Genomic DNA, 26,716 nt, shown 5'->3' with positions numbered 1-26,716 from the left:
ACCTGAGGCCTGCCGTCATCCTGCAACAGCCATTGCCATGCTACAGTCCAGATCCACCGTGAGGCCTGCCACTGTGAAGATATCAAGCTCCAGCCGGAGGACTGATGGCCGTGTGTGTGTGTGTGGGTGTGTGTGTTTATTTTTGTACTGCTGTGTGCTTTTCTATGTATGTGTTCACGTGCCTGCACCTTATTATGCCTTCGTCAATATTGCGACTGTTCATGTGTTATGCTTGCGTTATGACTCGGCTTGCAGGTATGTTTGTGTGCGTCTTGTTGGTTGCATGTGCATTTGTCAATGCCATATTGGTTAATATTGATTTTTGATGTATTTACTAATTAAGGTACCGTCACACTGAGTGACGCTGCAGCAATACCGACAATAATCCGGATCACTGCAGCGTCGCTGTTTGGTCGCTGGAGAGCTGTTACACAGACAGCTCTCCAGCAACCAACGATGCCAGTAACCAGGGTAAACATGGGGTTACTAAGTGCATAGCCGCGCTTAGTAACCCGATGTTTACCATGGTTACCAGTGTAAAAGTAAAAAAAAAAAAAAGGTAAAAAAAAAAATATCCGCTGTCTGTCCCCGTGCTGTGCTTCTCTGCATTGTGAGCGCCAGCCAGCCGTAAAGCAGAGCAGAGCGGTGACGTCACCACTCTGCTTTCCGGCCGCTGTGCTTATACAGGGCAGAGAAGCAGAACGCCGAGGGACAGACAGCGGAACATAAGTATGAAGTGTTTGTGTTTTTTCTTACTTTTACACTGTTAACCAGGGTAAACATCGGGTTAATAAGTGCAGAGCCGCGCTTAGTAACCTGATGTTTACCCTAGTTACCAGTGAACAAATCGCTTAATTGGCGTCACACACGGCGATTCAGCGATGTCTACATAAAGTCCAGCAACGAAATAAAGTTCTGGACTTTCTGCAGCGACCAATGACATCACAGCAGGATTCTGATCGCCGCTGTGTGTCAAACTGAACGATATCGCTAACCAGGACGCTGCAACGTCACGGTTTGCTAGCGATATCGTTCATTGTGACGGTACCTTTAAGGTACCGTCACACTTAGCGACGCTGCAGCGATACCGACAACGATCCGGATCGCTGCAGCGTCGCTGTTTGGTCGCTGGAGAGCTGTCACAAAGACCGCTCTCCAGCGACCAACGATCCAGAGGTCCCCGGTAAACCAGGGTAAACATCGGGTAACTAAGCGCAGGGCCGCGCTTAGTAACCCGATGTTTACCCTGGTTACCAGCGTAAAAAAACAAACAGTACATACTTACATTCAGCTGTCTGTCCCTTGCCGTCTGGTTACTGCACTGAATGCTGGCCGTAAAGTGAAAGCAGAGCACAGCCACAGCGGTGAGTCATCGCTGTGTGACTCACCGCTGTGCTGTGCTTTCACTTTCACTTTCCGGCCAGCAGTCAGTGCAGGAACCAGACGGCAGGGGACAGACAGCTGAATGTAAGTATGTACTGTTTGTTTTTTTACGCTGGTAACCAGGGTAAACATCGGGTTACTAAGCGCCGCCCTGCGCTTAGTTACCCGATGTTTACCCTGGTTACCAGCAAAGACATCGCTGAATCGGTGTCACACACGCCGATTCAGCGATGTCTGCGGGGAGTTCAGCGACCAAATAAAGTTCTGGACTTTATTCCCCGACCAGCGACATCACAGCAGGGGCCTGATCGCTGCTGCCTGTCACACTGGACGATATCGCTAGTGAGGACGCTGCAACGTCACAGATCGCTAGCGATATCGTCTAGTGTGACAGTACCTTTAGTATAGTGTTTTGTGCACCTTTTTTTTTTTTTTTGTTTATTAAAATGGATGTATTATTGCAAAGTCTAATGGTCTGCAGCTTGAGGTTATATTTTTTTTTTTTAAATTTACTTAACCATTCCCATTCGATGTACTTGTATTTTAAAATAAAGAGCATTTCTGCTCCATTGTGATTTTAAAAAAAAAAAAAGAAAAAAAATTATATATTAATAAAATGTTTCTTAAAAAATTGTCCGTAGTATAATTTCTTAAAGGTAAATTTAAATCAGGTGTATGTACCAATGGTTACACATGCAATACAGAGTTGTTTGAGTGGTCATTTTTTAATAAAGGTTATCCTTTGAAATTTTATTTCGGGGAGGTAATTGTTTTTTTTTTAAAACATAAAAATATTTTTAAAGGTGTCTCACAGTTTACCTTTTTTTGTTTTTGGGACATGGAAAAGAATGGTATAACGTGCACCAGTTTTTGGGTTTGGGTGTTCACATATTTTTCTCATTTTAACATGGTGTTTAGTGGTAAACATTGCCTATTTCTGCTTTGGTCTAACTTTCAATCCATTATACTTATTATATTGCAGATAGAGTAGGGACCACACTGACCGGCATAAGCCACCAGGACCACAGCCACCTGGACCACAGCCACCTGGCCCACATCCAGAAAATCTGAAAAGTAAGTTTTGAAGACCCCAAATCTGCTACTTCAATGTGTAGAGCAGATTGCAAGTGTCTTTTAACTTACAGACCTACCAGGACCACAGCCACCTGGACCACAGCCACCTGGACCACAGCCACCTTGACCACAGCCACCTTGACCACAGCCACCTGGACCACAGCCACCTGGACCACAGCCACCTGGACCACAGCCACCTGGACCACAGCCACCTTGACCACAGCCACCTGGACCACAGCCACCTTGACCACAGCCACCTTGACCACAGCCACCTGGCCCACATCCAGAAAATCTGAAAAGTAAGTTTTGAAGACCCCAAATCTGCTACTTCAATGTGTAGAGCAGATTGCAAGTGTCTTTTAACTTACAGACCTACCAGGACCACAGCCACCTGGACCACAGCCACCTGGACCACAGCCACCTTGACCACAGCCACCTTGACCACAGCCACCTGGACCACAGCCACCTGGACCACAGCCACCTTGACCACAGCCACCTTGACCACAGCCACCTGGCCCACATCCAGAAAATCTGAAAAGTAAGTTTTGAAGACCCCAAATCTGCTACTTCAATGTGTAGAGCAGATTGCAAGTGTCTTTTAACTTACAGACCTACCAGGACCACAGCCACCTGGACCACAGCCACCTGGACCACAGCCACCTGGACCACATCCAGAAAACCTGAAAAGTAAGTTTTGAAGACTCCAAATCTGCTACTTCAATGTGTAGAGCAGATTGCAAGTGTCTTTTAACTTACAGACCTACCAGGACCACAGCCACCTGGACCACAGCCACCTGGACCACAGCCACCTTGACCACAGCCACCTTGACCACAGCCACCTGGACCACAGCCACCTTGACCACAGCCACCTTGACCACAGCCACCTTGACCACAGCCACCTGGCCCACATCCAGAAAATCTGAAAAGTAAGTTTTGAAGACCCCAAATCTGCTACTTCAATGTGTAGAGCAGATTGCAAGTGTCTTTTAACTTACAGACCTACCAGGCCCACAGCCACCTGGACCACAGCCACCTGGACCACAGCCACCTGGACCACAGCCACCTGGCCCACATCCAGAAAACCTGAAAAGTAAGTTTTGAAGACTCCAAATCTGCTACTTCAATGTGTAGAGCAGATTGCAAGTGTCTTTTAACTTACAGACCTACCAGGACCACAGCCACCTGGACCACAGCCACACAATGTCCTCTTCCGGCAGCCCTCCTCCACAGCAACAGCAGGTATCGGTAAGTAAAAAAAATTTTTTTGGTTTTTTTTAAAAATTTACATCATTTTGAGTCACTACATGCATTTATTATGTTTAAACAGGAATCAGAATCCGATGAGGAGCTGTCGGAAGGGACCGAGACGGGTGGAGACATCGAAGTGGAGGAGGAACCAAGTGTAAGTAGTGGTGAAACACTTGCTTCACACATCACACTGCACCGTACACAAAACAGAATTTCATATATAACGTAACACAGAAAACATATACATACATTAAAGCTAATTTTTTTATCCTTTATTTCAGTCTCCTGCTGCTGCTGCTGCTGCTGCTGCTGGTGCTGCTGAACGTCCAGCACAGCATGAAGGTTCTCCCAGGCGCTCCCAGAGTCGGCGGACTCGACGCCGCGGTCGGCCATCAGTGAGTCGGTTTTTTGTGGGGCTTCAATTGTTAATTTTTTGCTTTCAGTCTACTAATTTTTAATTCTTTCTTTTTTTTTTGTTCTAACAGGCTTCACAGTGTGCTCCCGAATACGATTCAGATATCGATATTGAAGCCCTCATCGAGGAGGTTCGTGAACGGGAGCCACTGTGGAACATGGCTGACCGCAGGCATGCTGATACCAGTGTCACCCGTCGGCTCTGGTTGGAAGTATGCCGGAACATCTTTGCGAGGTGGGAGGACCTTCTTCCACAGCAGCAGAGCAAACTATGTAAGTATTCACTTTTCAGTGATGTTTTGAGCTGAATGTAATGTCTTGCATTTACGAATATTTTTTTTTTTTTCTTCATTCCTGTCTTCACAGGTACCAAGGTTAGGAAGCGGTGGCGGTCATTGAGGGATCGCTTTAAGAGGGAGTTTAACGAGGAGATGCAGGCCCCGAGTGGCTCAGCAGCAAGGAAGAAGAGGAGGTACAGATATGGCCCGAACCTCTCCTTCCTGAGGCAAACCATGCTGAGTAGAGTGTAAGTATTCAACATCACAGTAAGAACCTGTCTAATCACAAAACTTTTGTTTCAGTCCGGCCTTTTTCATATCAATATATTAACTTATTTTTTTTTCTTTCACAGCACCTACTCCAGCCACCGTGCGCCTGCATCTACCTCTGCACCCTCTGAAGCGATCCCTCCTGAGTCCGCCACCGGGGACCACGTCGGTAGGCCCCACACCTCTCACCCCTCTGTCCCCTCCACTTCATCCGCCTCTACCAGTGGAGTGCAGCCTTCCTTACTCGCATCTGATGGTCAACAGATAGCGTTCCCTTTACCCCACCCCTCTGACCCTGCCACCTCTACACCACCGGTAGGTTCATGGCGGCAGCGTCAGAGGGGTCAGGAAAGGAGCTATGCTCCTGAGTTCTTGCATCTAAATGCAGGCTTCCAAAATTCATTTAAAATTTTGGGAGAACAAGTGACTGCTGGTTTCAGCATGATGCAATCACGCATGAGTGAAAACCACCATGAAATCAGCAGTCGCTTGGATAGACTGCATTTAGATGTAAGTCAAGCTCCAGCCAATCTTTTTTTTCAGTCCATGCTCAGGAGCATGGAAAAGCTTTCTTTTGATCAGCAGATGCGGGTAATGAATAGCTGCCATAACGCTCTGCTGAAGGTAATTAACGAACCCCAATCTACCCCCACACCTCCCCACACATCCCAGTCCCAATTTCAACACCATGCCCCACAATATCACCGCCAGTCCCAATATCCACATCACTCTCAATATCAACATCACTACCAATACCCAACCCGGCCCACAACCCAAATGTATTCACCCGTGTTTTCATCGTCTTTGCCCAGCTTTCCTTCCCCAGTAAGTTTTCCACCTACCCCAACACAACACCCCTCTGGTCAGCCTCCTGTTTCCCCCCCCCCTTCCACTACAGACGCAACAGGTAGGGTTTCCCCAATCCCACCTACCGACGTGGTCCAACCTTCCAGCCCCTCCTCCCATAGTTACTCCACCCAACAATACCAGGACCTGTGAACCTGGAATGTACTTGTACATAGTTTTTTTTTGCCAAAAAAAGAAAGGTTCTTTAAATTACCAAAAAAAAAATTGTGTGGGAAAATTACCCACAAAAAATATATTTTTTGAAATAAACATAATTCTGGTTTACAATCTACTGTGTGTGTGTGTTCATTAATTAAGGTAAATATGAAAGGTTAAGTGAAAAGAAACACCAGACGTTTTCAAGGTTTAACAAAATGGTTTTATATTATATTAGCAAGCAAACCACACACAGTTTTTTTTTTTTTTTTTTTTGTGGCAGTTGCTACCAAAAAATTTTGGAAAAAAAAAAGAAAAAAAATTAAAAAAAAGTCACACAATTATGTCTTGCCATGGAATCCGCCCAACAGGTGACAAAAAATATTCAGCAAACTGTTCCCTCATCCTAGTAACAGAACCGGTGGAGCGAACAGAGGCACTTCGGTAATCCCACAAGGATGTCTCCAATTGTTCGTCATCCAAGGTAACGGGCTCCTTTGAAATAACAAAATTATGGAGCACCACACATGCCTTGACAACATCGTCTACAGTTTTTGTATCCAGTTTTATTGCCGTCAGCAGAACTCTCCACTTTGCTGTCAAAATACCGAAAGAGCACTCTACTACTCTTCTTGCTCTGGTAAGACGGTAATTAAATACCCGCTTGGTGCGGTGTAATTCACGGCTGCTGTATGGTTTCAGTAGGTGCGGCGACAGTTGAAAGGCTTCATCACCTACACACACATAGGGCAAGGCTGGTTCACTTGTTCCTGGGAGCGGTCTTGCTGGCGGGAAATTGTATGTATCTCCATACAGGCAGCGACCCATCGGAGAGTTTTTAAACACTTGGGAGTCGTTGGACCGGCCATACGCTCCTATATCCACAGCAAGGAATCGGCAGTTGGCGTCAGCAATAGCCATGAGTACAATTGAGAAGTATTTTTTATAGTTATAGTACTCTGATCCTGTTCCTGCCGGTTTTGCAATCCTAATGTGTTTGCCGTCCACAGCACCAACACAATTTGGAAAATTACACATTCGCTCAAATTGTTCGGAACTTCTCATCCAGATTTCCATTGTTGGTTGTGGGATATACTCCAGCTGTAAAGTGTCCCAAATCGCACGACGTGTCCTTCACAATTCCGCCAATAGTGGAAATCCCCAGCCGGAATTGGAAATGGAGTGAAGTCAAAGACTCACCCGTAGCTAGGAAGCTGCAGGGAAAAATAAAAAAAAATGTAAAAAAAAATTGCACAGACCATCAACCAAGAAAAACAATTGGAATGGCCTCAAATAAACCAACAAATTACATGCTACAGTAAATGCGGCGCAATGTGTCAGCGCAGTATTCTCTGCAGCATGTAATAACATTCAATATGACCAATGACACAAGAAAAAAAAACAAGTGGAATGGCCTCACATAAACCAACAAATGACATGCTACAGTAAATGCGGCGCAATGTGTCAGCGCAGTATTGTCTGCAGCATGTAATAACATTCAATATGAGCAATGACATAAAGAAAAAATGCTTACCGCAGTGTCACCATGAGCCGCTCCGCCGGTGTGATGGCAAGCCTCATCCTTGTGTCCTGCCTTTGGATGACATCCTCTATTTTTCCAACCAAATAATCGAAATGTTCCATCCTCATCCGTACATAACTAAAGAATTTTTGGGGGTTGCACCGCAACTCCAGATAGAGAGTGGACTGGACACCCCTGGTCATCCGCAGCTCATTGATTGGATGTATCCAGAATCGTCGCCTTCTCCGTTGCATCCTCCGTCTTTCTGCTGCCGCCTCCTTCTCCCGCACTATGATATCCAGGCGATTCGTCTCAAATATAACTTCAGTAACCAAACTCGAAATCCTCCCAATTACACCATCCATCATTGCCACTAAACTAAAACCCTCAAAGATGTGCTGTAAATACAGTCAGTATATAGATTTCCCTAGTTTCCAGTAGCCAATCAAATTTTGGTGCCTCCCATTTTAAAAATGGATCCGTCGTAAAAACGTATGCAACGGATGGAAAAAACGTATGCAACGTATGCAACGCATCCAGCATTTCAACGGAACCGTTTATCGGATTTGCGACGGATCCGTCGAAATGCTGTATTCGTTGCATCCGTTTTTTCGGGAAAAAGACGTTTTTGGGACGGATTGCAGTTAACGCTAGTGTGAAAGTAGCCTTAGTGATATAGTAGAAAAAAAATTGTTCCATGTATAAATAGGTGGTAGAAATATTGGTTCTTTTAATCTTGTTTTTCACATATACCGTATATACTCGAGTATAAGCCGACCCCCCTAATTTTGCCACAAAAAACTGGGAAAACTTATTGACTCGAGTATAAGCCTAGGGTAGAAAATGCAGCATTTACCGGTGAATTTCAAAAATAAAAATAGATGCTCCATACCGTTCATTATTGCCCCATAGATGCTCCATATACAACTGTGCTATATAGAATGCTCTGCACCTTTATGGCCCCATAGGTGCTCCTTATAATGCTGTGCCCCTTATATGCTCTGCACCTTTATGGCCCCATAGGTGCTCCTTATAATGCTGTGCCCCATATATGCTCTGCACCTTTATGGCCCCATAGGTGCTCCTTATAATGCTGTGCCCCATATATGCTCTGCACCTTTATGGCCCCATAGGTGCTCCTTATAATGCTGTGCCCCATATATGCTCTGCACCTTTATGGCCCCATAGGTGCTCCTTATAATGCTGTGCCCCATATATGCTCTGCACCTTTATGGCCCCATAGGTGCTCCTTATAATGCTGTGCCCCATATATGCTCTGCACCTTTATGGCCCCATAGGTGCTCCTTATAATGCTGTGCCCCATATATGCTCTGCACCTTTATGGCCCCATAGGTGCTCCTTATAATGCTGTGCCCCATATATGCTCTGCACCTTTATGGCCCCATAGGTGCTCCTTATAATGCTGTGCCCCATATATGCTCTGCACCTTTATGGCCCCATAGGTGCTCCTTATAATGCTGTGCCCCATATATGCTCTGCACCTTTATGGCCCCATAGGTGCTCCTTATAATGCTGTGCCATATATGCTCTGCACCTTTGATTATGGCCCCATAAATGCTCCTTATAATGCTGTGCCCCATATATGCTCTGCACCTTTATGGCCCCATAGGTGCTCCTTATAATGCTGTGCCCCTTATATGCTCTGCACCTTTATGGCCCCATAGGTGCTCCTTATAATGCTGTGCCCCTTATATGCTCTGCACCTTTATGGCCCCATAGGTGCTCCTTATAATGCTGTGCCCCATATATGCTCTGCACCTTTATGGCCCCATAGGTGCTCCTTATAATGCTGTGCCCCTTATATGCTCTGCACCTTTATGGCCCCATAGGTGCTCCTTATAATGCTGTGCCCCATATATGCTCTGCACCTTTATGGCCCCATAGGTGCTCCTTATAATGCTGTGCCCCATATATGCTCTGCACCTTTATGGCCCCATAGGTGCTCCTTATAATGCTGTGCCCCATATATGCTCTGCACCTTTATGGCCCCATAGGTGCTCCTTATAATGCTGTGCCCCATATATGCTCTGCACCTTTATGGCCCCATAGGTGCTCCTTATAATGCTGTGCCCCATATATGCTCTGCACCTTTATGGCCCCATAGGTGCTCCTTATAATGCTGTGCCCCATATATGCTCTGCACCTTTATGGCCCCATAGGTGCTCCTTATAATGCTGTGCCATATATGCTCTGCACCTTTGATTATGGCCCCATAAATGCTCCTTATAATGCTGTGCCCCATATATGCTCTGCACCTTTATGGCCCCATAGGTGCTCCTTATAATGCTGTGCCCCTTATATGCTCTGCACCTTTATGGCCCCATAGGTGCTCCTTATAATGCTGTGCCCCTTATATGCTCTGCACCTTTATGGCCCCATAGGTGCTCCTTATAATGCTGTGCCCCATATATGCTCTGCACCTTTATGGCCCCATAGGTGCTCCTTATAATGCTGTGCCCCATATATGCTCTGCACCTTTATGGCCCCATAGGTGCTCCTTATAATGCTGTGCCCCTTATATGCTCTGCACCTTTATGGCCCCATAGGTGCTCCTTATAATGCTGCTGGTGCTGCCATAAAAAAAAAACAAAAAAAAACACATACTCACCTCTCTTCTCAGGACGCCGGCGCTTTCAATAATTACCTGCTCCTCTGCGGCTCCGTCTCCAGCACTGACGTTCAGCAGAGGGCGCGCACTGACTACATCACCGCGCCCTCTAACCTGAGCGTCACTGCTAGAGGACGCTGCAGACGGAGCCGCACCGGAGCGAGGAGCAGGTAATTATAGCGCTGCGCTCCCCTTACCTGCTGCGGCGCGGTCCCTGCAGTCCCTGGCTTCTCCGGCGCTGCAGCTTCTTCCTGTAATTGAGCGGTCACAGTTACCGATCATTTACAGCAATGAATATGCGGCTCCTCCCCTATGGGAGGCGGAGCCGCCTATTCATTTCTGTAATGAGCGGTGCCATGTGACCACTCAGTACAGGAAGAATCTGCAGCGGCGGAGAAGCCAGGGACTGCAGGGACCGCGCCGCAGCAGGTAAGTATGACTACACAGCCCCCGCTCCCCCTCACCTGCCGACCCCCGGGTATATGACTCGAGTATAAGCCGAGAGGGGGACTTTCAGCCCAAAAAAATGGGCTGAAAATCTCGGCTTATACTCGAGTATATACGGTAATTAGGATCAGACTGTATTTAGAAAACCACACTTGAGGATGTGATCACCTTTTATCTTTTGGCTTGGTCAAAGAATTCAGGTTGAAAATGCTGAGCAAGTTATGATGATTAAGATGGATTTATTCTGGCACTTCGGGATTTGTTTTTTCTGTTTCTTTATTGTTATATATAAATGTTGAATGCAATAAGTTGTAATTTGAAAAGAAAAAAGGAAGAAACTCGCACAAACATAAAATCAGATGATTCAAGGCTTAACCCCTTTACCCCCAAGGGTGGTTTGCACGTCAATGACCGGGCCAATTTTTACAATTCTGACCACTGTCCCTTTATGAGGTTATAACTCCGAAACGCTTCAACGGATCTTAGCGATTCTGAGATTGCTTTCTTGTAACATATTGTCCTTCATGATAGTGCTAAAATTTCTTCGATATAACTTGCGTTTATTTGTGAAAAAAACAGAAATTTGGCGAAAATTTTGAAAATTTCACAATTTTCCAACTTTGAATTTTTATTCTGTTAAACCAGAGAGTTATGTGACACAATATAGTTAATAAATAACATTTCCCACATGTCTACTTTACATCAGCACAATTTTTGAAACAAACTTTTTTTTTTCAAGGAAGTTATAAGGGTTAAAATTTGACCAGCAATTTCTCATTTTTACAACCAAATTTACAAAACCATTTTTTTTAGGGACCACCTCACATTTGAAGTCATTTTGAAGGGTCTATATGGCAGAAAATACCCAAAAGCGACACCATTCTAAAAACTGCACCCCTCAAGGTGCTCAAAACCACATTCAAGAAGTTTATTAACCCTTCAGGTGATTCACAGCAGCAGAAGCAACATGGAAGGAAAAAATTAACATTTTACTTTTTAGTCACAAAAATGATCTTTCAGCAATAATCTTTTTAATTTCCCAAGGGTAAAAAGAGAAAATGGACCTCAAAAGTTGTTGTCCAATTTGTCCTGAGTACGCTGATACCCCATATGTGGGGGGGACCACTGTTTGGGCGCATGGCAGGGCTCAGAAGGAAAGGAGCGCCGTTTGACTTTTTCAAGCTAAATTAGGCTGGAATTGAGATCGGACGCCATGTCGCGTTTGGCGACCCCCTGATGTGCCTAAACAGTGGAAACCCCCCACAAATGACCCCATTTTGGAAACTAGACCCCCTAAGGAACTTATCTAGATGTGTCATGAGCACTTTTATCCCCCAAGTGCTTCACGAAAGTTTATAACGCCCGGGCGTGAAAAAAAAAAATTCCTATTTTTTCCACAAACATGATCGTTTAGTCCCCAATTTTTTATTTTCTCAAGGGTAAAAGGAGAAATTGGACACCAAAAGTTGTTGTCCAATTTGTCCTGAGTACGCTGATACCCCATATGTGGGGGGGACCACTGTTTGGGCGCATGGCAGGGCTCAGAAGGAAAGGAGCGCCGTTTGACTTTTTCAAGCTAACTTTGGCTGGAATTGAGATCGGACGCAATGTCGCGTTTGGAGAGCCCCTGATGTGACTAAACAGTAGAAACCCCCCACAAGTGACCCCATTTTGGAAACTAGACCCCCTAAGGAACTTATCTAGGTGTTTGGTGAGAAATTTGAACCCCCACGTGCTTCACTAAAGTTTATAATGCCCAGGCGTGAAAATAAAAAATCCTATTTTTTCCCACAAAAATGATATTTTAGTCCCCAATTTTTAATTTTCCCAAAGGTAACAGGAGAAATTGGACATCAAAAGTTGTTGTCCAAATTGTCCTGATTACGCTGGTACGCCATATGTGGGAAAAAACTGTTTAGGCACACGTTGGGGCTCGAAAGGGAAGTTGTGACGTTTGGAATGCAGAAATTGTCTGCGGTCGTCATGTTCCGTTTGCAGAGCCCCTGATGTGCCTAAACAGTAAAAAAAAACCACAAGTGACATCATTTTGGAACCTAGACCCCCCCCAAGGAACTTATCTAGATGTGCCCCCTTTTTGGAACTAATGTACGCTTTCTTGTAAAGTAAATTAGTAGTGCATGGAGGTGTGGTACAATCTGAAGCAATCCTTCATACACAGGCCAGGTTTTTCGGGGCAGGTGTCGCATTGATAAATGGTGTCCTTGCGTATTCCCCTTTTGTAACACACTCGGCACCTTTTTTGCGGCTTACCTTTTCTGCCGGTTGGCGGGACCACCCCCGGAAAATGCTGGCCTGGTACGATACGAGCACCTTCAGTTCCGGAAGTACTGGGGCCCTCTCCTTCCGGAGTACCAAATATCAGGGCCTTAACCACTACCTCCTGGAACTGAAGGTACGACGTATCGGTGTGGCGTGCACATCGTAACAGCAGGAAAGCGTTGAGCATTGCCATTTGTACGATGTGGACGGCCAACTTTTTGTACCACACCTTGGCCTTTCTCAAAGCACTGTATGGTTGGAGGAGTTGATCAGAGAGATCAACCCCCCCATGCTTTTGTTGTAGCCCAGTACACAGTCCGGTTTGCAGACCTGTGTAGAGGTACCCCGTACAGTGCTGAGGGCTCTGCCATCACCATGTATGGTGGTCAAGAGAAGGACATCCCTCTTGTCCTTGTACTTGACCACCAGCAGGTGGTCGCTACATTGGGCCTTGCTCTCACCTTTTCTGAGCATCTGCCGAAGTAGCGTCTTTGGGAGGCCTCTCTGATTTTTGCGCACAGTACCGCAGGCTGCGGTACCTCGCGCAGAGAGGGATTTGTAGAGTGGGATGCTGGTATAAAAGTTATCAGTATAGAGGTGATAACCTTTATCCAGCAGTGGGTGCACCAAATCCCACACGATCTTCCCACTCACTCCCAGGACAGGAGGACACTCAGGGGGTTCAATCCTGCTGTCCTTCCCTTCATACACTCTAAGGCCGGCTTCACACTTGCGAGTTTTACGGACGTAAGAGCGCAGAAACTACGTCCGTAAAACTCGCAAAAAATACTGCACAATTATTCTCTATGCCCCTGCTCCTATCTGCCGTATTTTACTGATCAGTATTATACGGCTTTCTACGGCCGTACAAAATCGCAGCATGCTGCGTTTGTCACCGTACTGCGCAAGAAATACGCAAATGAAAGTCTATGGAAGCGTGAAAAATACGGATTACACGGACAAGCAGTGTGACTTGCGAGAAATACGCAGCGCTGTTAGAGAGAAAAGCCGGCAATTCAGTGCGGTGTACAGTAAAATCACACTGACAGCTTACAGTAGAATAGGTAGAATAAATGTGTACACATAGAATAGGTATATATATAGGACATATATATGTCAGTAGACACATATATGTATATATATTAATATTTTTTCCAGCGCTATACAGCTTGAAAGCCGGTAATTCAATTACCGGCTTTTTCCTTCTTCCTAAAACCCGACATGATTTGAGACATGGTTTACATACAGTAAACCATGTCTTCTCTCCATTTTTTTTGCAGATTCCACACTACTAATGTCAGTAGAGTGTATCTGCAAAATTTGGCCGTTCTAGCTCTTAAAATAAAGGGTTAAATGGCGGAAAAAATTGTCGTGGGCTCCCGCGCAATTTTCTCCGCCAGAGTAGTAAAGCCAGTGACTGAGGGCAGATATTAATAGCCTGGAGAGGGTCCATGGTTATTGGCCCCCCCCTGGCTAAAAATATCTGCCCCCAGCCACCCCAGAAAAGGCACATCTGTAAGATGCGCCTATTCTGGCACTTGGCCACTCTCTTCCCATTCCCGTGTAGCGGTGGGATATGGGGTAATGAAGGGTTAATGCCACCTTGCTATTGTAAGGTGACATTAAGCCTAATTAATAATGGAGAGGCGTCAATTATGACACCTATCCATTATTAATCCAATTGTAGTTAAGGGTTAAATAAAACACAAACACATTATTTAAAATTATTTTAATGAAATAAAAACAATGGTTGTTTGAGTATTTTATTCTACGCCCAATCCAGTCACTGAAGACCCTCGTTCTGTGAAAGAAAAAACATAATAAACCAACAATATACTTACCCTCCGCAGATCTGTAACGTCCAACGATGTAAATCCTTCTGAAGGGGTTAAAACATTTTGCAGCAAGGAGCTTTGCTAATGCAATGCTACTCCTCGCTGCAAAACCCCGGGGAATGAGTCTAAATATAGATCAATGAGCTATATTTAGCTTCATTTGCGGTGAGGCGCCCTCTGCTGGATGTTCATAGATCGTGGGAACTTTACTAGAAAGCCTGGGAGCTTTCTAGGTAATTTACCACGATCTATGAACATCCAGCAGAGGGCGCCTCACCGCAAATGAAGCTAAATATAGCTCATTGATCTATATTTAGACTCATTCCCCGGGGTTTTGCAGCGAGGAGTAGCATTGCATTAGCAAAGCTCCTTGCTGCAAAATGTTTTAACCCCTTCAGAAGGATTTACATCGTTGGACGTTACAGATCTGCGGAGGGTAAGTATATTGTTGGTTTATTATGTTTTTTCTTTCACAGAACGAGGGTCTTCAGTGACTGGATTGGGCGTAGAATAAAATACTCAAACAACCATTGTTTTTATTTCATTAAAATAATTTTAAATAATGTGTTTGTGTTTTATTTAACCCTTAACTACAATTGGATTAATAATGGATAGGTGTCATAATTGACGCCTCTCCATTATTAATTAGGCTTAATGTCACCTTACAATAGCAAGGTGGCATTAACCCTTCATTACCCCATATCCCACCGCTACACGGGAATGGGAAGAGAGTGGCCAAGTGCCAGAATAGGCGCATCTTACAGATGTGCCTTTTCTGGGGTGGCTGGGGGCAGATATTTTTAGCCAGGGGGGGGCCAATAACCATGGACCCTCTCCAGGCTATTAATATCTGCCCTCAGTCACTGGCTTTACTACTCTGGCGGAGAAAATTGCGCGGGAGCCCACGACAATTTTTTCCGCCATTTAACCCTTTATTTTAAGAGCTAGAACGGCCAAATTTTGCAGATACACTCTACTGACATTAGTAGTGTGGAATCTGCAAAAAAAATGGAGAGAAGACATGGTTTACTGTATGTAAACCATGTCTCAAATCATGTCGGGTTTTAGGAAGAAGGAAAAAGCCGGTAATTGAATTACCGGCTTTCAAGCTGTATAGCGCTGGAAAAAATATTAATATATATACATATATGTGTCTACTGACATATATATATATATATATATATATATATATATATATATATATATATATATATATATATATAGACAGTATATATATTTTTTTTTTTTCTTTTTGGGACACATGGATCACTTCTATAGCGGTATGTTGGTTTTGCAAGCCTGCGAGAAAACCACGCAGTACGGATGCCATACGGATTACATACGGAGGATGCCATGCGCAAAAAACGCTGACACACCCTGCCTACGGAGGAGCTACGGACCACTATTTTCGGGACATTTCAGCGTATTACGGCCGTAATATACGGACCGTATTTTCATACGCTGAGTGTGAAGCCGGCCTAAACCTGTGGATGTACCCTGAGGCACTCTCACACAGCTTGTAGAGTTTGATTCCGTACCTGGCCCTTTTGTTGGGCAGGTATTGACGGAATCCGAGCCGCCCCTTAAAATGGACCAAGGACTCATCCACGCAGATGTCCCGTTTGGGCACGTACACTTCAGAAAACTTTTTGTTGAAGTGTTCGATGACCGGCCGAACTTTGAACAGACGGTCAAAGTTGGGGTCATCTCGTGCGGGACACTGTGCATTATCGGTATAATGCAGGAATTTATGGATGGCCTCAAAACGTCTCCGAACCATGGCCATTCGGAATACTGGAGTGTTATATAAAACATCTACACTCCAATATTGCCGCATTTCTGGCTTCTTCACGATCCCCATGTGGAGGACCAGGCCCCAAAACTGCATCATTTCAACTGCGTCTACAGGAGACCAGTTGGAAAATGATGTACCGGGGTTTTGCTCCAAAAATTGACGAGCATACAAATTAGTTTGCTCCACCATGAGGTTAATAATATCCTCAGAGAAAAAGACTTTGAAAAAGTCTGTTTCTGTGAGGCCCGTGGTGTCAAACTTGATTCCTGATTCTGCCACAAAATCAGGAATCAGTGGCTCGTAATTTTCGGGGGGCGAGGTCCATGTGGGTTCCGCAGTGGGGAGCGCTGGTTCAGGAGTGGTGGGGGCTGCCTCATCTTCTGTCCTGGGGCGTCTGCGTGGTGGTTCCGCAGGACCCGAGGAGGAAGATGAGGAGGAAGAGGATGAAGAATCAGAAAAGTGAAGAAAAGTGGGATCCTCTCCCTCGCTATCAGTGTCGGAGGCAAGGAAAGCATATGCCTCCTCCAATGAATAGCGCAGTTGGGACGAGCGGGACATTTTTGTGTGAATATGGTGATTGGGTTCACTTTATTGATAACTGTATGTGTATGTGTGGGGGGATAGTGATTTGTGCAAACTTATCTGAAAAGAAAATGCTAAAAGGAGAAGAAAAACCTGTAAAAAAAAAAAAAAAAAAAAAAAAAAAAGGCAGGCACAAACTCTGATAAGAGAACTGCGTCACTTATCAAAGTTTGGCGGCTGCGGGATGTGTGTACGGAGGTTGCGCAAAAAGGCTGAAGGGAAAAAAGCGAGCGCGAGCGTTGATCGGTGAACTGCGTCACCAATCAACGCTCGGCGGCTACTAAATGTGCGCACGGAGGCGGCACAAATGGGGGTGGAGGGGGTAAAAAGAGGGGGAAGGGGGGATTGGGGTGGATGAACGGGGATTGGGGTGGATGAACGGGGATTGGGCAGGGATCAGGGATAAAACTTACGTTTAGTTGTCTTCTTTCTTTAGCAGGGATTGTGGTGCTACAGGCTGCTGTGGCACCACAATACCCAGCACGGCAGGGAGATCCAGGCACAAAATCCAGCAGGGAGATCCAGCAGTATGACCGCTCTGTAGGAATCCTCAGCTAGAATGAGGACCCTGCAGAGCGGTCATACAAAGGTCAGGCAGGTGACACAGACAGGTCACAGAGCGGTCATGCTGCTGCTGTGACCTGTCATTGGTGGGATCGACCATAACATCGATCCCACCAATCAGAGCTTTCCTGGTGACCTGGCTGTGACCTGCCTAGGATCGGATCTGTTCGCGCCATCCTAGGCAGGTCACAGCCAGGTCACCTGCAGGGCACAGAGCGGTCACAGCGTGATCGCCGCTGCGCCCTGTGATTGGCGCGATCGACGATGACATCGATCGCACCAATCGGCTCCTGCAGGCCCTGCTGGGCCTGCACTGTGTCCTATCCTAGGATCGGTGCTATTAGAGCACCGATCCACGCAGGTTCCGGCAGGGCACAGCGCGGTAATACCGCGCGGTGCCCTGCGATTGGCGCGATCGATGCGATCGCGCCAATCTGGGGTGTTCTTGCCGGTGCCTGGCGTTGCCAGGCACCGGACCTAGGATCGAGTACATCGGTACTCGATCCTAGCCTGTGACCTCATTGTTTCAGCCGCTCCGATTGGCTGAAACAATGAGAATGGCTGTGATTAGCTGTTCAGAATTGAACAGCCAATCACAGCGATCGAGAGGGCGGGTGGGCGGCGACAATGCCCTGGATGCCGAGGCCATCTCCCCCCAGGTGAGATGGCGTCGGAATTTTAATGCGATCACCGCGACTTAAGTCGCGGTATCGCATTAAAGGGCAGGACGTACTATCCCGTCAAGGGTCAGATAGGCCCAGGGCACCTCGACGGGATAGTACGTCCAAGGTCACAGAGGGGTTAAAAAAAAAAAAATTGATAGATCCCAAGTTGAGTCCCTGTACAAATATAAACAAGGACACGAGTAACACACATGCATGTTTTCACCATTTTAAAACATACTTTTTTTCAGAATTGCGCATCAAAATTTTTAATTTGATTTCTCTAAAACAAAATATAAAGAAACATAGTCTTGTGACATACCAAATGAAAGCTGGTACCGTTCTGAGAAAAATGATGCCTCTCCCACCTCTATATCTTAATTCTAGCCCGAGATATGATAAAAAAAATTTAAAGCCATTACCAGGCCAAAATCTGCGCTTTTTCAAAACTTTAAAAATCTGTAAAAATTTAACTGATGAAGAAAAAAAATTCTAAACTTTTAATTTGTAATTAACTAAAGTTGTACTTCATAAAAACAAAAAATAAAAAAAATCTAAAGACGTAAGGTAAAAAAAATATTCATATTTGGATCACTTGATATGGAATGACCCATAGAGGACTTTAGCCTTAAACAGTCCTTGTATTTTCAGACAACTTGATCTCATTGATAAGACGGTGCGATGAAAGAGTAATTCGTAAATCACTTTATTTAAATATTATTTTGTCTTTTAGCTTAACCCCTCTGTGATCTTAGACGTACTATCCCGTCGAGGTGCCCTGGGCTTATCTGACCCTGGACGGGATAGTACGTCATAGCCGATCGGCCGCGCTCACGGGGGGAGCGCGGCCGATCGCGGCCGGGTGTCAGCTGCTTATCGCAGCTGACATCCGGCACTATGTGCCAGGAGCGGTCACGGACCGCCCCCGGCACATTAACCCCTGGCACACCGCGATCAAAGATGATCGCGATGTGCCGGCGGTGCAGGGAAGCACCGCGCAGGGAGGGGGCTCCCTGCGGGCTTCCCTGAGACCCCCGGAGCAACGCGATGTGATCGCGTTGCTGCGAGGGTCTCACCTCCCTCCCTGCTCCCTCCAGCCCCGGATCCAAGATGGCCGCGGATCCGGGTCCTGCAGGGAGGGAGGTGGCTTCACAGAGCCTGCTCATAGCAGGCACTGTGAAGGCTGCAGCGCTGCATGTCAGATCAGTGATCTGACAGAGTGCTGTGCAAACTGTCAGATCACTGATCTGTGATGTCCCCCCCTGGGACAAAGTAAAAAAGTAAAAAAAATTTTTTCCAAATGTGTAAAAAAAAATTAAAAAAAAAATTCCAAAATAATGAAAAAAAAAAAATATTATTCCCATAAATACATTTCTTCATCTAAATAAAAAAAAAAAAAAAAAAAACAATAAAAGTACACATATTTAGTATCGCCGCGTCCGTAACGACCCAACCTATAAAACTGTCCCACTAGTTAACCCCTTCAGTAAACACCGTAAGAAAAAAAAAAAAAAAACGAGGCAAAAAACAACGCTTTATTATCATACCGCCGAACAAAAAGTGGAATAACACGCGATCAAAAGGACAGATATAAATAACCATGGTACCGCTGAAAGCGTCATATAGTCCCGCAAAAAAAGAGCCGCCATACAGCATCATCAGCAAAAAAATAAAAAAGTTATAGTCCTGAGAATAAAGCGATGCAAAAATAATTATTTTTTCTGTAAAATAGTTTTTATCGTATAAAAGTGCCAAACCATAAAAAAAATGATATAAATGAGGTATCGCTGTAATCGTACTGACCCGAAGAATAAAACTGATTTATCAATTTTACCAAACGCGGAACGGTATAAACGCCTCCCCCAATAGAAATTCATGAATAGCTGGCTTTTGGTCATTCTTCCTCACAAAAATCGGAATAAAAAGCGATCAAAAAATGTCACGTGCCCAAAAATGTTTTCAATAAAAACGTCAACTCGTCCCGCAAAAAACAAGACCTCACATGACTCTGTGGACCAAAATATGGAAATATTATAGCTCTCAAAATGTGGTATTGCAAAAAATATTTTTTGCAATAAAAAGGGTCTTTCAGTGTGTGACGGCTGCCAATCATAAAAATCCGCTAAAAAACTCGCTATAAAAGTAAATCAAACCCCCCTTCATCACCCCCTTAGTTAGGGAAAAATAAAAAAAAATGTATTTATTTCCATTTTCCCATTAGGGCTAGGGTTAGGGCTAGGGTTAGGGCTAGGGTTACGGTTAGGGTTGGGGCTAAAGTTAGGGTTTAGGTTACATTTACAGTTGGGAATAGGGTTGGGATTAGGGTTAGGGGTGTGTCAGGGTTAGAGGTGTGGTTAGGGTTACCGTTGGAATTAGGGTTAGGGGTGTGTTTAGATTAGGGTTTCAGTTATAATTGGGGGGTTTCCACTGTTTCGGCACATCAGGGGCTCTCAAAACACGACATGGCGTCCGATCTCAATTCCAGCCAATTCTGCGTTGAAAAAGTAAAACAGTGCTTCTTCCCTTCCAAGCTCTCCTGTGTGCCCAAACAGGGGTTTACCCCAACATATGGGGTATCAGCGTACTCAGGACAAATTGGACAACAACTTTTGTGGACCAATTTCTCCTGTTACCCTTGGGAAAATACAAAACTGGGGGCTAAAAAATAATTTGTGTGGGAAAACAAAAAGATTTTTTATTTTCACGGCTCTGCGTTATAAACTGTAGTGAAACACTTGGGGGTTCAAAGTTCTCACAACACATCTAGATAAGTTCATTGAGGGGTCTAGTTTCCAATATGGGGTCACTTGTGGGGGGTTTCTACTGTTCAGGTACATTAGGGGCTCTGCAAACGCAATGTGACGCCTGCAGACCATTCCATCTAAGTCTGCATTCCAAATGGCGCTCCTTCCCTTCCGAGCCCTCCCATGCGCCCAAACGGTGGTTCCCCCCCACATATGGGGTATCAGCGTACTCAGGACAAATTGGACAACAACTTTTGGGGTCCAATTTCTCCTGTTACCCTAGGGAAAATACAAAACTGGGGGCTAAAAAATAATTTTTGTGGGAAAAAAATTGTTTTATTTTTATGGCTCTGCATTATAAACTTCTGTGAAGCCCTTGGTGGGTCAAAGTGCTCACCACACATCCAGATAAGTTCCTTAGGGGGTCTACTTTCCAAAATGGTGTCACTTGTGGGGGGTTTCAATGTTTAGGCACATCAGTGGCTCTCCAAACGCAACATGGCGTCCCATCTCAATTCCTGTCAATTTTGCATTGAAAAGTCAAACTGCGCTCCTTCCCTTCCGAGCTCTCCCATGCGCCCAGTGGTTTACTGCCACATATGGGGTATCAGCGTACTCAGGACAAATTGGACAACAACTTTTTGGGTCCAATTTCTCCTGTTACCCTTGGTAAAATAAAACAAATTGGAGCTGAAGTAAATTTTTTGTGTAAAAAAGTTAAATGTTCATTTTTATTTAAACATTCCAAAAATTCCTATTAAACACCTGAAGGGTTAATAAACTTCTTGAATGTGGTTTTGAGCACCTTGAGGGGTGCAGTTTTTAGAATGGTGTCACACTTGGGCATTTTCTATCATATAGACCCCTCAAAATGACTTCAAATGAGACGTGGTCCCTAAAAAAAAATGGTGTTGTAAAAATGAGAAATTGCTGGTCAACTTTTAACCCTGATAACTCCCTAACAAAAAAAAAAATTGGTTCCAAAATTATGCTGATGTAAAGGAGACATGTGGGAAATGTTACTTATTAAGTATTTTGTGTGACATGTCTCTGTGATTTAATTGCATAAAAATTCAAAGTTTGAAAATTGCGAAATTTTCAAAATTTTCGCCAAATTTCCGTTTTTTTCACAAATAAACGCAGGTACTATCAAAGAAATTTTACCACTATCATGAAGTACAATATGTCACGAGAAAACAATGTCAGAATCACCAGGATCCGTTGAAGCATTTCGGAGTTATAACCTCATAAAGGGACAGTGGTCAGAATTGTAAAAATTGGCCTGGTCATTAACGTGCAAACCACCCTTGGGGGTAAAGGGGTTAAGAATCATGACATAAGTGCCAGAGGCTACTAGATGTATCCTTCATAACCTCCTGCCTGCTGTGGCTAGCAGATACAGAGACAGGTAACAGGAGGTGGAGGCAGGGGTCAGTCTCTCTGCTCTCCGCTGTCGAACTGCACACAGGCATAACAAGAAGGCAAGCCACTGGACAGCAGTAGGAACAAAGAATGATGAGAAATTAGAAAAAGGAGACTCCAGTACGGGTAGTGCTGGCAGAATGTTGATGCAGAACTACTAGCCACTCAAAGAGAGTGGATGGCAAGTTAGAAAGTTGGAGAGTCAGAAGACGTCTTGGGCTATAATAGATTCCATGACTAAGGTGTGTTAAACAATAGGTAAACTGTAAATATTCTGATAAGACAACCCTTTTAAAAAATGCAGGCAACAAAGTGATTTGATTTTTTTTTATTGCTTTATTTTGAATGGAGCGAAAGGGGAGTGATTTGAACTTTTATTTTTTTATTCATATTTTTAAAAACTTTTTTTTTTTTTTTTTTTTTTTTTTACTTTTGCCATGCTTCAATAGCCTTCATGGGATGCTAGAAGCTGGTATAGCCTGATCGGCTCTGCTACATAGGGGCAATGTTCAGATTGCCTCTATGTAGCAAAATTACTGCATTGTTATGAGCGCCGACCACTGGGTGGTGCTCATAGCAATCTGGCATCAACAACCATAGAGGTCTGCTGAAGACCTCTGGTTGCTATGCTGATGAACCGATGACCCCCGATCATGTGATGGGGTTAGCGGTGCACGCATTTCAGGACGGAAGCGATTATTAAATGCCGCTGTCAGAGTTTGACAACGCCATTTAACTAGTTGAGAGGTGCAGGTGGATTACGATTCCGCCCGCGCTTATTGTGGGCACATATCAGCTGTTCAAAACAGCTGACATGTCCCAGCCTTGATGGTTCTGCCATCGGACATACCATTCAGTCTGATGGCAGAAAGGAGTTAATGGTTGAGGAGATGACATTTTCCTGAAATTCTAGGCCCTTTTTTCTCCACACATACCTTTGACATTGTGGCCAAAGAGTTCTATTTTAACCTCATTGGTCAACAGGAATTGTTACCAAAATGCATCAGGCTGGTTTAGATGTTCTTTTGCATACTTCTGATGCTGAATTTTAAAGGTGAGGTCGCATGAGAGGTTTTCTTCTGATGACTCTTCCATGAAGGCCATATTTGTGCAGATGTATCTGAACAGTAAAACAATTTATCACAACTCCAGAGTCTGCTAAATCTTTCTGAAGGTCTTTTGCAGTCAAGTGGGGAATCTGATTTGCCTCTCTACCAATCCTATGAGCAACTCTCACTGAAATATTGCTTGGCCTTCTAGACCTTATCTTGACCTCCACTGTTCCTGCTAACTGCCGTTTCTGAATTACATTTCCAACTAAGGAAAGAGCAACTTGAAAACTCTTTGCTATCTTCTAATAGTCTTTTCCTGCATTGTGGGACCCTACCATTTTCAGAGTGCTAGTCAGCTGCTTAGCAGAACCCATGGCTGCTATTTTTTTTGGCACAAGGTTAGAGGAGGCTGGGTTTTTATAAAGCTGGGGAATTTGCATCTCCTCGCCTTTCCTAGCGATGATAGCGAACAAGCTAATTAAGATCTGAAACTTTGGTCAAAGATATCTGTGCACACCAATCTCCAAGGGTGTCCAAACTTTTGAAAAAGTGTCCCTTTTGTCATAAAAAAAAAAAAAAAAAAAAAAAAAAAAAAGAAAAAGGAATTTAATCTTCAAGTTGCTGATCTATTCACAAAACAGTAATTTTGACCAGGGGTGCACAAACTTTTATATACCATTGTACAATGCTGACAGTGGGAGGAATGCCTTGTAGAAAAACAGGAAACCCATTGACAGCTAAGGGTAACTTATCTGGAAATTGTACCGCAAAGTGGGAACTAATAGCTATTGAGTTATACTGCATATACCACCCCCAGACCTCAATTTATAGCTCAAACACCAAATTTCCTCTCATTAACAGAGCTAGCAAACAGCATTCTCCTAGCCTCACCTCTTACTCCTACTTACTGCAGAAAACCAATTACTCAATTTCATTATTCGGTATCACAATGTACTTTGCTTCGTCTGCAGACTTTCCATTACGAGGCAACCCAGGGACCAACACCCCAGGGACCACTAGCAGAATGCACATACATGAGAAACTGCATGTACATACATGTAATAGCAGTACACACATACGTTACATGCCACAAAGAATCCAGATCAGATAGATAAGTGGATGTACACAATTAGAAAAAAAAAAAAAACGAACGGGCAACATGCGCCCGTGGGTTATGTCTGGAATGGTCTCTCAGCTTTATTGACGTGAAAGGGTTAAGTCGCAATACCAGACACGACCTGTGCACAAGTGTGGCACTGTTCAGGAAACTGAACAGCTATTTTTGTCTAATTATGGACAATCCCTTTATACCAATATTAACCCAGATTCACCTTTTTAGTCTCTGTATTAGAGGGGTTGTTCACTAGTGGACAATCTCCGCTTAATTAAGTCACAGCACAATATATAGTTAACTCCTGCGGTGGCCCCAGTAAAATGAGACCGCTGCAGCCAATCCATAGAATCTCATCAATATTCAATCAGAGTGGACATCCACTGACGAAATAGTAAAGGCTGCGGCGGTAGTGTGACACGTCGTCACATCACCCACCAGGAACGGCAGCGACAAAATCAATGGAGATACACCGCTATAGAAGGAGTAAACTTTATTTTCTATGCCACCATGAATTGATTAAGCATTAGTGAACAACCACTTTATTGGCATGATGCCACAGGCTTTGGTAAGCGCAAGGGGCGTACTGGATGATGACTGGTGCAGAAGTGAAGACCGTCTTGGTCCAGCTGCCATGGTGGACTGGACGATGGACCAGGACAGCAAGAAACATTTTGCTCAACACTTGTCTAACCCACAGAAATGTGAATATGATTACACATCCACAAGAAAGGTATATGTAGCTACTTGGATATTCACCAGTCAGTGCCAACATGGAATAATGTGACCTGCTGGTGTGTTGTGATAGGCAATTCAGAAACACAATGTACATAGCGATCAGAGCACATACAGTGATCTGACAATAACCCAAAATAATAGAACGAGCTCTGAGACGTGGAAACTCTGTAGACCGCAATTCCTGATCCTCTCCAAACACAACTAGAGGCAGCTGTGGATTGCGCCTAACGCTCCCTATGCAACTCGGCACAGCCTGAGAAACTAACTAGCCTGAAGAAAGAAAAATAAGCCTACCTTGCCTCAGAGAAATACCCCAAAGGAAAAGGCAGCCCCCCACATATAATGACTGAGTAAGATGAAAAGACAAACGTAGGGATGAAATAGATTCAGCAAAGTGAGGCCCGATATTCTAGACAGAACGAGGATAGGAAAGATAACTTTGCGGTCTACACAAAACCCTAAAGAAAACCACGCAAAGGGGGCAAAAAGACCCTCCGTACCGAACTAACGGCACGGAGGTACACCCTTTGCGTCCCAGAGCTTCCAGCAAAACAAATAGACAAGCTGGACAGAAAAAATAGCAACAAATAGCAAAGAAGCACTTAGCTATGCAGAGCAGCAGGCCACAGGAATGATCCAGAGAAACACAAGTCCAACACTGGAACATTGACAGGAAGCATGGATCAAAGCATCAGGTGGAGTTAAGTAGAGAAGCAGCTAACGACCTCACCAGATCACCTGAGGGAGGAAACTCAGAAGCTGCAGTACCACTTTCCTCCACAAATGGAAGCTCCCAGAGAGAATCAGCCGAAGTACCACTTGTGACCACAGGAGTGAACTCTGCCACAGAATTCACAACAGTACCCCCCCCCCCCCCTTGAGGAGGGGTCACTGAACCCTCACCAGAGCCCCCAGGCCGACCAGGATGAGCCACATGAAAGGCACGAACAAGATCGGGAGCATGGACATCAGAGGCAAAAACCCAGGAATTATCTTCCTGAGCATAACCCTTCCATTTAACCAGATACTGGAGTTTCCGCCTTGAAACACGAGAATCCAAAATCTTCTCCACAATATACTCCAATTCCCCCTCCACCAAAACCGGGGCAGGAGGCTCAACAGATGGGACCATAGGTGCCACGTATCTCCGCAACAATGACCTATGGAATACGTTATGTATGGAAAAAGAATCTGGAAGGGTCAGACGAAAAGACGCAGGATTAAGAACCTCAGAAATCCTATACGGACCAATAAAACGAGGTTTAAATTTAGGAGAGGAAACCTTCATAGGAATATGACGAGAAGATAACCAAACCAGATCCCCAACACGAAGTCGGGGACCCACACTGCGTCTGCGGTTAGCAAAAAGTTGAGCCTTCTCCTGGGACAAGGTCAAATTGTCCACTACCCGAGTCCAAACCTGCTGCAACCTGTCCACCACAGTATCCACACCAGGACAGTCCGAAGACTCAACCTGTCCTGAAGATAAACGAGGATGGAACCCAGAATTGCAGAAAAACGGCGAAACCAAGGTAGCCGAGCTGGCCCGATTATTAAGGGCGAACTCAGCCAAAGGCAAAAAGGACACCCAGTTATCCTGATCAGCAGAAACAAAGCATCTCAGATATGTTTCCAAGGTCTGATTGGTTCGTTCGGTCTGGCCA

At 44.7% G+C, this 26,716-nt stretch overlaps 2 protein-coding genes across 3 annotated transcripts in view; one reads left to right on the top strand and one right to left on the bottom strand.

Moving 5' to 3' along the window:
- Positions 1–26,716, bottom strand: part of METTL15 (methyltransferase 15, mitochondrial 12S rRNA N4-cytidine) — a 476,714-nt gene that overhangs the window by 442,253 nt on the left and 7,745 nt on the right. The gene's annotated exons all lie outside the window — the stretch shown is intronic.
- Positions 3,598–5,725, top strand: LOC138648721 (uncharacterized). The gene is made up of 6 exons (XM_069738569.1): positions 3,598–3,702; positions 3,785–3,859; positions 3,987–4,100; positions 4,191–4,392; positions 4,486–4,645; positions 4,751–5,725. Exons 1-6 carry the CDS (start codon positions 3,658–3,660, stop codon positions 5,664–5,666), a joined length of 1,512 nt encoding a protein of 503 aa, XP_069594670.1. The 5' UTR covers positions 3,598–3,657; the 3' UTR covers positions 5,667–5,725.

The sequence above is a fragment of the Ranitomeya imitator genome, chromosome 9 (assembly GCF_032444005.1).
Source record: "Ranitomeya imitator isolate aRanImi1 chromosome 9, aRanImi1.pri, whole genome shotgun sequence".
In the NCBI taxonomy this organism is placed as follows: domain Eukaryota; kingdom Metazoa; phylum Chordata; class Amphibia; order Anura; family Dendrobatidae; genus Ranitomeya; species Ranitomeya imitator.
The sequence above is the reverse complement of the archived record's forward strand: the minus strand, read 5'-3'. Positions and strand labels throughout refer to the sequence as shown.